This window comes from Ambystoma mexicanum, chromosome 9 (genome assembly GCF_040938575.1).
Source record: "Ambystoma mexicanum isolate Mex_15411 chromosome 9, UKY_AmexF1_1, whole genome shotgun sequence".
NCBI classification, from domain to species: Eukaryota; Metazoa; Chordata; class Amphibia; order Caudata; family Ambystomatidae; genus Ambystoma; species Ambystoma mexicanum.
The window spans coordinates 1,060,963,710-1,060,976,198 of NC_090931.1; the positions used below are offsets into that span (position 1 = coordinate 1,060,963,710).

Sequence of the window (12,489 nt, forward strand, 5' to 3'; positions counted from 1 at the left end):
GCAGCTCTCTTCCAGTGGTCGAAATGCGTGGGAACGGTGGGGATCGGTGTTCCACTTCTTTTATTTTTTACAGTTAACAGCTGCAGTACTTTTTGCAACGATTTTCACCTTTCCACAACTGCTCTTTATGAAATTAAAGAACAGTTATTTTCTTTAGTACTGGATATCAGTTACAGCTCAACTTAAATCTATATCAACTCAATTGGCTTTCGGCCAGCATGACTGCAAACCTTGAAACATGTGTTGCACGTTGCACCTTTCCTTCCTACTCTGTCCCCCGCCCTAGTCACAGTTCCACTACTTTTTTGGTACGCTTCTATCACTGCTCTCTTGTGCACTTACCTGGCTCCAGTGTGCTTGGTGATGTCTTACCTGATGCTTTCAGGATACTACAATGGTGCTTTTCAGCGAAGCACCACGAGTGGCTGTGTGTCACGCCGATCACGAGTACACATGCAGTCCATAGAGAGCAGGACGGTACATCGAGTAGCAATATCAAAGCGGACCGGCCATCTGCAGAACACACGACTAGTCCAAAGGCCAGAGTAAGATCAAAGCACCAGTGTGATAACATGACGCACATTAGAATCGTGCTGCCGCGACTGTCATAACATTGTGCGTCCGATGCATTTCAATGCTGTTATACCTTGTCACTTGTAAACTAGGATATGTTGGACGTCTGGGGTGGCTGGCTGTTGAAACGGGGTATTTTGGCAGACACCATTCCCACCTACTCTGCCAAGCCTGAAGGCGCCCCCCGCCTTCCACCCGATGATCTGGGCGGATCCTCCTGTCACACGCGCCCCAGGCATGACGTGCCCGTCTGGCACCGCCCCTCCTGCTGACAGTACCTAGACTAGTGGCCCGGCCGCTGAAGCTTCCACCGAAAAAGTTTCCTAGTATGTTCCCTTACCTGGGACCTAGGAGGCGAGCGTCTGACAGCGGGCGCTGGGTGCCGGGCGCTGGCAGCATGCTGCGCGTGAGCCTGGCACGCCTGGCACTGCTGCTCGCAGCGGCACTGGGGGCTGCAGGAGGAGATGCCACTCTGAGCCAGGACCAACTCTCCGACCTCTTCGGTGAGTGCAAACTACATCTCCTCTCTATCGGCGTTTCTGCCGTGAGATAAGCTTTGAAGTCCGAAGAAGGGGCCATGCGGGGGGTTTATAATGCAGCACCATGCGCAAACAGCGGCGTTGTTTCTACTACGCAATTTGACAGGGATGGGCTGATCCATACATTTGGCACGAACTGGACACCAAGGAAAAAGTGGCCCACAGTCGTAAATGGCAACGTATTCGTGTTGTAGCTGACTGTTTGATTAAAAGTGAAGGGGGAGCTTTTTTGGTAAACTGTGTTGCAAATTGTGCATTTTAAATAATAGTTAAGTAACACTGGTCAAAACTACTCGCTGCACAGAGAAGTAGCTCACACAATCACACGTTTGACCAAAATAACTGTCTCGCACTAGCGTGTAGTTTGGTCTTGTACTTCGGGCATTGTTTTATTGCCCTGTAGGCCAGTCCAAGCCTGCCATTGGGTGGCCGGGTTGCAAAAGCGCTTAGACACGATAAAGTGTAGCTTCAGCCTTTGTCATGCAATGCGACCCTCGGGTTAAAAAGGGCAATCAATGCCGTGGGCCAGGTCTGTAGGCACGCGCCGTTTTTAGCAGTGGCGTCGCGTTCAGTGTGGAAAGAGACCGTTCTGCTTTGGGGGGTCGGGCGGGGGGGGTTGGGGTTCGCCTGCTAAAACCACGGTTTAAGGAATGTACGTGCTCCACGAAGAGGCACGTCCCCTGTGTCAAGTGGGTGAAGTGAGCAGCCAGCGGGTGAAAGTACATACATCCGTGGTCCATGATACTGGAATAGCATTTTTTTAAAAAAAAATATTAAAAAATGTTTTAATAAAACCAACCGGTCTGTTTGCTTACAAAGTATATTTGAATCCAACAAGAAGGCATAAAGCAAAAATGACACGTGGGGCGCTTGATTAGGAAAATATCTCTTGTGCATTTACCACAACATTGCCTGCATTTCTGCGGGCTTCACCCGCCAGGAATGCAAGGGGTCCTGTAACTTGTGTGACCTGGTTAGGAAATGTTTACATAAAATCCCTGCCTTCCAAGCATGGCTCTCCGCATGACCTCTCCAATGAGAACCAGACACCTCCGCAAAGTCCTGCACTGGGATTGGAAACATCTTGGCATCTAAGTAACTATGGGCCTGTTTCATGGATTTTTTTTGCACGGTGCCAAGTGGCTTTTCACTGGTGAAAAGTGGATTGCACTGCCAACGAACACCCTGGTTGAAGGAACAGTGCACAGTGTATTTTTGCTGTGCAAAGTGACTTTGAATCAGGTCCTTTATTAAAACGAAAGCACTTCAACCACAGACGAACACAGGAAGCAGTGCATAGGGTATTTATCAAGGTGACTGTAGGGAGTAGGACTGTGCAAACACTGGACGGAGAATGGATGAAAAGGAAACTGGTTTTATGTAATACTTATAAGAAACTATGTTGATATCAAAGTTATGAGGGCCAAGCGGAGAAGCAATGTGGGACAGAGTGCCTCCGCTCTCCTTGCACTTTAGCTATTCTCTAGCGTATGCCCCCCGCTTTCACATGTGCCATCGCATGAGCTGATACCCTGTTCCACAGCACGCAACAGGACATCAGCCACAAATCATTTTCGTGCAGCAAAAGGGCAAAAGTTGTCCAGTCAATATGGTTTGTGGTCTCTGAGCCTTGTATGCACTCTGCTCCCACATCCCAAGCACCTCAGGGCTCCTCCTGGAGATCTCTGATGAATGTTGCACCTTCGAACAATGGTGCCACTCTTAACCCCAATGCAGATCCAAACCAGAAGGGCTAGCAACAGGCAAGAGGAACAAGTCTGCTAGATTTACAAACTGGATTGTCCTTTGTACCAAGCAATGTTGGGATGCACGTACAGCTGCCATACACGGACAAACAATTCAGGCTAATAAAATCTATTAGCGCACGAGAAAGTGAAGGTGCGCGGCTTTAGGGGGGTGGAGAGTGCAGTTAGGATCAACAAATGTATTTTTAAAGTAGTTATAGAGGCTAAGGTAGGCCCAGGTGTAGGGCATGGGTGATATTGTGTAGCAGTAGTGAAATATAATGTGTAATGATGAGGATGTAGACACAGTGCCTGGGTGTGGGAAATACTGAAGCATCGCCATATTGAAAGTGAGGCCTAGCATTTTGTATTTCCTGTTAAAGGTGTAGCAGCATGGCACAATGAAGAGTTTGAATCATTTTCCCTTTCCCGAGCCCCAGGAGTGAAGCTGAGAAGAGCGGCATAGTCTAATTGTATCAAGCTGTAGGCCTGTGGAACATGATTGGAATGTGAACTGCAGAGTGAGGGTAAAGCTGCGTCCATCCCGAAAGAACAACCTCATGGCAGCCAGAGCAGAGGTCTCAAGCTGCCAAAATGCTTGGTTCAGATTTAGGCCATTAGCGCCCCCAGGGACAATTGCCATCCTAGTTGAACTGCCAGGCGGGTGGAAAATAGAGTACATAAATCCATCAGGATTGTGCCGATTAATGTGGTCTGAGAGAGAGCAAGAAGGTGTACCACGGGTGGGCAACAAATAAGGGGGGAGCGAGCAGCATAACATCCCGTGATTTGTGATACAAAGAGCAAGAGGTGATGCCAACAAATCTAGTTCAAAGCTGGGTAGGCATGACTGGGGCGCCTGCGTGTCTGGTATCAAGAGGAGCACACTATTATTTCAAAGGGCCAGTTTGACCTTGAGTTGTCCACTGTGTTCATGCTAATGACCAGGTGCACACCACATGAACCTCCTCCCATGTGACCATGTGACCAGGGGATGGCAGCCGCTTCCTGATTCTGACACTGGGGGCGGCTTTGTGAGGGAAGATCACATAGGCGGGGAAAGCCACCGGGGGATGTCATGGCTTCATTGGATAAGCCAAGGTATTCCCCACTTTCTCATGAAAGAGACTCCCTGTTGCCCAATACCCTAATGGTTTATTGCCATGTTAGCTCTCCTTCAGGTATAACTGATCTTCCATGTGAACTCTGTGAACACATTAAGAAAGATCTTTCAAGAATCATGCATCAGAAACCATCAATGGACTTGTATACCCACAACCACCAAAATCCTCTGTTAATATCAGTGGACTTCAGTTCCCATAACCACTCAAGTACTGAGACAATGAAGATGAAGGAATTGATACTGAGCAGCAAGAATGGTGAACATACTAGTCATTGGATGGAAACACCTGTGCATAGGACCTTTAAAAATGGTCATTGCGCTGGTGGAAGGAGCTCAGGAGAAGACATGAACTCTCCTGGGAAGGCGGACAGAGGCTAGAGGCACGAGCCAGTGCACAGAAGCTGGAAGCACGAGTCAGCGTGCAGAAGCTGGAGGCGAGAGCCGGTGTGGCGAAGTGAAAGGGCTAGCCGGCAGAGAAGAAGGAAAGAAACTTGGTGCGAGCGAGGCGGGCCATTGCGATGCCACGAACCACAAGAGTGTCCCTGGGTGTCCGGAAGCCAAGAGAAGTAGTATCGTCCTTACTTGAGCTGGAGATAAGCCAGCGTGCAGAAACAGACCTGTAAGAAAGCCTGGAAAGACATTGCAGTCTCGCAGAGTGGAAAACCGCTACGTAAGCGCGATGAAGCCTGGGAATGCTACAATGAGCCGGTGAGTCTGCCAGAGCAGAGTGGGGGCCATGGGGCATTTCGGCGACTGTGCAGTAGAGAATTGTAACATTGGGAAGTTACAAAAGGGAAACGGCAAGAAGATTGCGTATGAATAAAAAAGGAAGAAGATTGTTGAACATTGTGACATAGCTGAAAGCATACAAAATAATAGCCGTGACATTTTGCATGTCAAATTTGATTACAGTTGAGCAGGAAACTTTCCCAAACCTTGATTGTATTATTAAAGCTTGAGATGAGATCGAACAAATCCTTGCTCGTAATTCCATTAAGTATGTTTGATCAGCTGCAATATACGTTTGACTCCGATCAAAAATATCCACGAAAATGGAGGAACCCTGCAATCTCTGTAATTGGTGCAGCAGACATCCCAAAAGATCTCCTAATCTCCAATCTGACCAGACCAAAGCTTGAGCTATGGCAATCCGATTGGAAAAGCACAATAGAACTGTGTAAGACCTACCGGGTATTTAAAGATAACCCATTTACAGAAAAGAGGCTTTGAGTTGTCAAATCTTATTTTCTTAAGTTCCCGAATCCTAAATTTTGAAATATCTTGTTGCGGTATCGTTTCAACCTGTGTAAAACCAGAGAAATACAAGCTCGCCATCACCAAATTACTGAGCATGAGAACCTCTGTCGATTTTGCTGCAACCAAGACCAACATGAAACCTTACAGCATTTGTTAACTTATTGCGTGACTCTATCAAATCAGCAAAACATCTATTTAAGGCTCATTTTGGACATTTTAAGACTCTAACTTCAGAAGAACTGTGGAAAAAGCTCTTTTATACTAAGTTACCGATGGTACAAGTTGCAATCATGAAATTTATAATCTTCTTAAAATTAAAGGTCTGATGAGTCTTAGAAATGTATTGAATCGAAAGTTGGGAATGATATTGTGGCAATAAGACCCGAGGTGGCGGGCCAATACCGCCCCAGGTAATGCCCCTGGGGCTGTACTTACAGGCCCGAGTGTAGCGAGGGCCTTAACGAAGCCTCTGGGGCATTACCGTGGGCGGTATTGGCCCGCCGCCGAGGTTCTTATTGCCATTTGCACCCCGGGCCGTTAGACTGGGGTGCTAATGGCATTTTTTTTCTGTTTCGCTTGTTTCGAAACAGAAAAAAAAAATATGAAAAAAAATGGCCACCGGGAAAGGGAAAACGTAGTCCGTTTCCCCTTTCCATGGCGGCCATCGGGAGCGGACGCGCTGGGAACACAAGTGTTCCCAGCGCGTTCGCTCCCAAGACCAGAAGAAAAAAGAAGGTAAGTGGGGTTGGGAGGGCGGAAGGGAGGGGGACAGGGAAGGAAAAAAAAAAAGTACCGCTGTCTCCGGCGGGGGACGATGGAAGCCTCTAGCCGTGTGGAGGCTTGGAGCGGGGATGGCCCTGCTCCGAGTCTCCACATGACTGGAGGTTTCCATCGTCCCCCGCCGGAGATCGCAGGATAGAAGGTAAGTCGGGTGGGGTGGGAGGTGGGAGGAGGGAGAAAAAAAAATCATTCTTACCTGAGTCCCCAGCGGGGGACGAAGGAAGCCTCCATCCATGGGGAGGCTCGGAGCGGGGATTGCCCTGTTTCGAGCCTCCTCATTGGCTGAGGGGCTGCCACGCCCCTCGCCGGGAACAGAGTAGCCGGCACGCACGGCGTAAAAGGGAATACCGTGTGGTATGGCTCGCAAATGAGCCAATCACCACGCAGTATTCCCGTTGCGCCGCGCGTGCCGGGTGCTAATGTATTTTGTTCACTTATGTAAACTGGAAGACAAATTCTTTTTAATTTTTGACATCTGTCTGCATTTTAACATGTTAGTGGATTTGTATCTACTTAAACTGAACTTATTTTTACTATTGTTGTATAGGATATTATATGTTATAACGAAGGACATTTTTTTAATTGAAAGGTTGAATTTCAACCATAACAATAAATACATTAAAGAAAAAAACTGTACTTTGGTTGATACACACAAAATAGAAACATCTCTGCTCATTCCCCACCTCACCATGCTCTCACACATCTTCACCTCCGCCTGACATATTACTCTGTAACATCCTTCTGGGAACTCCTGACCTGCCCGCATGCATCCTTCACTACTCCTCTCCACTTTCTCCTCTCACCCATGCCTATACGCCACACCTTTCCCAAACATCAGTCTGTTTGACCCACACACACCCACTTATAACTCATTTAACACTCTCACCTCTTTTATAAGAGCTAGCCTCTCTTACTGTTACTTCTTCTATCTCCCCCAAAGTCACTTTGGGACTTTGGAATGAAAATTCCACCTGCCACAAAATTTCCTTATCCCTTTGGCGCCCCATTTATCTGTGTACATATATACCAGAAATATGGATTCTCCCGCACAACACTGCCAACTTTTCAGTCTTGCGCAGTGACTCTGCTACATTCTTCCTCTCTTCTCACCTCTCTTAGAAGTTTTGAGGTTTGTAACTTCATTAGTAGTAAAAGCCAAACGATCTACCCCACTACCCTCTCGTCTTTCAAACATTTTGCCATTCAAATTCTCACAACTGCAACTCTATCATCCTTATCGTCTATCATTCTGGCATGCTCAATGGTTTCTTCCACAAACCTGATCTACTTCCTCCTGAACCTCATTCCAATACAATGCAAGGTATACTCATGGGACAGCTTCAACCCCCAAAGGTATTCTAACTTATTTAGTCTCTGTGTGCTTGTCTTTCCTTCCCTGTCTCTCAAGTACTCTGCCCCTCTATTCACCCCTATCGCTCTGACACCCCCTCTTACACTTCACTGTCTTTATCCCTCTCTTTTAATCTGTCTCTCCCTTCCCTCTATTATCACTAAATGTGCATTCAAACCTGACTCCATAGTCACCCATCTTGATCATGTCAGGCCTTCCCTTTAAGCCCTTGCTCTACCTCTGATCGACTTCATTGAACACAACCTTTTAGCTATCAATTTATCACTAACATCTAATTTGCAGCATCATAATCCAGCTAGTTCCTTCACGTCATCTTGGCCTTTTCTCACACCTGCATCCCCTGTGCTGTCATATCATGAAGATTGATTAGCAGACAGGACCAAGCCTGGTTTAAGGGTTTGAGGAGCATTGTTCCCACTTTTATATCAACACCATCTCTTCCATTTGCTGTGGTCCCTGGAAGCGTTCCATGATGCGCCAATCTCTGCTAACCACCCACCTGCTACTCCCTCTCCTCTTCTTCTTATTCAGTCTATGGCCTTACCATGTATTTCTCCTCCAAGATATCCAAAATATGGGGCACCTCATGCCATGTTCTCTCTCTCTCTCTCTCTCTCTCTCTCTCTCTCTCTCTCTCTCTCTCTCTCTCTCTCTCTCTCTCTCTATCTGTCTCTCTCTCTCTCTCTCTCTCTCTCCTTTTCCATCCTTCTCTAATCCAACACTCCACCTTTCTTGACCCCCTTTTATGTACCTGGAGTTGTGCACATAGGAAATTCCAGCTTCAGTGGTCTATACGGCACTAACATGAAAGTAAAAGTATAAAACACACGCATCACCACATGTACTTTCAGTTTATCCTGAGCAAACATCCACCATGCGTTGAACAGTGTATGAGGGCTCGGCATACAATTGTCATTTTATAGAAAACCAAATGAAATCAGGACATACCTGCCTATCTAAATCTCTCTACTTCTTATTCATTGCAAATAAACATCCCCCTTAATGAACGTGTCAGAATTTACAAACAGCTTTCTAGAAAATTCAATTGCAAAACAACCTACTTTCTATTCCCCATGTGAGTCACTTACAAAATGAAAGCATATGTTTGCTAATCTACCTTCAGTTGTTTGTGTTTCTATTGCATTAATGTGTAAAAGTGCCATTCTCTCATTTTCCATGGGTAACTTAAAGTCGTGAAAATGGGTAGTGTGAGACAGGCATGGTATCTAGAGAGACACAGACTCAAACATATTCATTTTAAAACCTTTATTTACTAAGGTTCCTGGGGTGATTGAATACCTGACTGGCCCTAACTCTAAAAGGATGGTTCCCTTAACTGATGTTTCTAATGGCTGTTGTCGTCTAGTACTCCAAAATAAAAGTATTCTGTATCTAAACCTGTGCTTGCCCTCACTCTGTACAAAAATGTTGATCGGGAGTTTCTTGAAAAGGAAAAATAGTGGTTCAACAAAAATGGCGAAACCAAAGTTGATGTCAAGTGGTCTTCTCACTAGGTGCAATTTGGTCAATGTCAGAAAGAGGAATTCACTCACCAGGGCTGTTCGTACGGCTTTCTCCACAGTGCCCTTATGGTGAATTGGAACACCTCCAATGTCTTTGAGTTCCTTGGGGTTCCCTTCCCCAAGCTTCAACTGCTTCCCTTTCAGCTTTTAATGCAAAACACAAATTCACTTTCTTCAATAGGCCACTTAGGATTCCCTTCCACAAGCTCAGGCCTCTTCCAGATTTCAAAACAAAAAAAACATAAAGTCACTTTCTTCAGTGGGCCTCTCAGGGTTCCCTTCCCTAGGTCTCTTCTAGCTTTTAAAACACAAAAGAGCTGGTCAGGATGTGACTTTTTCATGTACAATCTTTTCCTGCATATCATCCTTTTGTGGGGTTTAATCAGGCTGTTTTCGAAAATGCTACGCTTTTTAGTTTTCCTTAGCGCGACTACTCTGATCCATTGCCCCTCTTTTACTTTTTTACTGTCTCTTCCTTTTGCACTTTTTAACTTCAGGTGCTTCCTGCACCAATTTTCTATGTTTCTTCACCTTTTCCGTGCACACTTGCACTGATCTTTCTTCCTTATCTTGCCTGTGCCCTCTGCATGCTTCTTTCATGCTTTCTCACACTGTTACTTTATGGTTGTTTCTTTCTGTCCTGGTCTCTTGCACCCTTTTTATACCGTCCTTTCCTTTTGTGCCTCTTGCACCTTTATCCACAGCCTTCTACCCCCCTTTGGGTCATTCGCACCCTCTTTTACACTGTCCTTTCCTTCGTGCCTCTTGCATATTCTCCACAGTCTTCTGGCCCTCTTTCATTCATCTTGTTTTATCGACCAGCACACACATGCACGTCTCATGCTTACACTGTTCCACTATTACTTGTATCTTTGTCGAAGATTTGCCCATCAACTTCAATGAACACCCATTCAAACACAATCCGCTTTCTTAAGCGTTCTATGGCGTTACCTTGTATCGCGCTCTTCACAACCCGGCTCTGTAAAGCTTTCCGACTCACCGGACTGACTTCTGCCCCACTGCTTCAATCCAACTCTTTGTTCCGAGGTCAGGGTCTCACCACCTGCCACTCGGACACTCCTGTGCAAACCAGTTCCTCGCTGGTACAGCCAAATTGTGTCAGTTCCTTTTGGAGCTGAGAGATGGGGTATTTACTACTCATATAAATGATGTTGTCAGGGTACAGGTTCTTTGAGGTTAGGCTGCTGGCAGTGCCATTTAGGACTTCACTCTCGCTTCTTTGAGTGATCCCAGGATCTGACTGTCTCTTTTGTCAGACATCCTGTCTCTAAAAGTGTGAAGTACCTTCCCTCTCAAAGATGGGGGCTTTGAGTTCTTGAGAGGGGACCTCAGCATAGGGCCTATTTTCTTGTATATTTAAGGTCATTAGCACAGACCCTGTGGCAGATGGAAGTTGCTTGTCCCCCTTGTAGCAGCAAAAGTGGAGAACAAGGAAATGGTTATTTTTCTTTTATTTCTTCTGTGCTTTTCTGGATTATTATGGGTGAGTCTTTCTTCCATCATGTTTTCTTTTCTGGATCGTTTCCCCTCTCTGGGTTCCTTCCCCGTCCCTTGGGCCCCGGAAATAATTCTCCATTTAGTGCACTAAAGAGAGGGGTAGAAAGGCTGGTTTAATAACACAAGCAAGACTGCACACTGGCTCTAGTGTATTGCTGCACCTTTGTAGTGAACACTACTAAACGTGTGATCTGAAGTATCAATATCAACCAGAATATTGTAAACGCTTGTCTACAGAAGTGCCTCTTTATTTGGAATGCTTCATATGTAATAATTCTGAGGCAGAAGATGTGGCCAATGCATTTTGGACCAGTTGTCCATCATCCGGGCCGATTGTACAAACAATACAGATAGATTGGTAAACGTCAATACCACTTATTCATGTGACTGATCTCCACATTAATGTGCCAGGAAGTTTACGTACCTGCATAACATACAAACTCATTTTCAAACAAATGATTTATCAAAACAAAAAACCCAAATTAGTGCTACTGTGAACAACAGAAGATAATATCAATCTTCAGTAATCTCTCTATATATAAAAAGGGACATGTATGAATGTGTGTGTGTCTGTCCGAAATGTTTAGCATATTTCCCAATATGCTAGAAACAGGAAATTTGGCATTTGGGTAGACTCCACGGTGTAGACAATGTACACAGTATAAAATATAAATGTTTCTATTTTTTGTACGCCTTTTTTAAGTGGTCTGCAATGCTTGGATATGTGTGTGTATCTGTTCTAAATGTTCAGCATACTTTCCAACATGCTATAAACCTGAAATTTGGCATGTGGGTACGTTCAATGGTGTAGACAATGTAAAATGTATAATATATGCATCTTTGTAAAAAAAATATTTAAACAATCTGCAATGCTTCAAAATGTTTGTTTGTCTGTTCGAAATGTTCAGCCTACTTTCCCAACATGCTACAAACCTGAAATTTGGCATGTGGGTAGGTTCCATGGTGTAGACAATGTAACCAGTATAAAATATACCTTTTTCAGTCTGCAATGCTTGGATATGTGTGTGTGTGTCTGTTTAAAATGTTCAGCATACTTCCCAACAAGCTACAAACCTTAAATTTGGCATGTGGGTAGGTTCAATGGTGTAGACAATCTAACAAGTATAAAATATACCTTTTACAGATTTCTTTATTTTTTAAGCTGTCTGCAAGGCTTACCCCTGCGATATGATTATTTGCACCATAGTTCTGCCGTAGTTCTACGTTCATTGTTCCTAAAGTTCAGCAGTTCATGAAAACTTAAGCAGTTCATTGTTCCAAAACTTTCCACACTGTCAGCATTCTAGCTTTTGAATTCAGGCGGGTGACACAAAACTGTGCTTTTGTAGTAATGCGGGTGACAGGACATGGGCATGTCTCTTCAATAGTGTCTGCAATGACGTTGTCTGTCACATTGTGGCAATTCTCTCATGATAATTACACAAGATTTCCCACGGAAGTTGCTGAATGTATGCCATCTCAACAGTATGAAGCTTACATGCTTCAGCCCTCCACGTACTGCTCTTGTGTTGAGGTCGCTGCAGTCTCGGCTGTAGATCGGGACACCAATAATGGTGATTCACAATCTCAACGCTCCAACTCAAAGCAGTTGGAACAGATTTACAGGTATCATGCCTTTCTCAAGGTCAACTTTATGTGGCTTGCTCTAGAACTGGAAGCAAAGTCAACTGGCCCTCATTACGAATCTGCCGGTAACCTGCCGATGTTACTGGTGGGTCCCGGCAGATTCACCCTATTGTTTCTGCCACCTGATATTCTGGTGCTATCAGGATATTATGGGCCACGGAGGGACGGCAAGTTGCCATTCCCGTGGAGTCCTGTCAGACTCCACCGGAATGGGAACCCCGAAGCACCGGCACCGTTAGTAACAGTGCTGGTGCTTCAGTGAAAAATTAGCTGGTAGGGGCCTGAACTTGATTAGGGGCTGCCACAATCAAGTCTTGGGCATATGGGTACTATAGCTAAAATATAGAAATTCACTCACCACCAGGCGTGAGTAACATCCTTCATACAAAAGGGTGTAGCAAACCCTTTACAC

At 45.3% G+C, this 12,489-nt stretch overlaps 1 protein-coding gene across 2 annotated transcripts in view; it reads left to right on the forward strand.

The window, feature by feature from the left end:
* Window positions 1–700: 700 nt before the first annotated feature.
* The window catches only part of PLA2R1 (phospholipase A2 receptor 1), a 1,951,179-nt gene continuing 1,939,390 nt past the window's right edge, over window positions 701–12,489 (forward strand). Inside the window, exon 1 of one of the 2 annotated variants that reach the window (XM_069616352.1) lies at window positions 701–1,076. In XM_069616352.1, the coding sequence (XP_069472453.1) occupies window positions 902–1,076 (175 nt within the window). In that variant the 5' untranslated portion in view covers window positions 701–901. The remainder of the gene's footprint in view (window positions 1,077–12,489) is intronic. The other variant, XM_069616351.1, reaches the window with a different exon arrangement.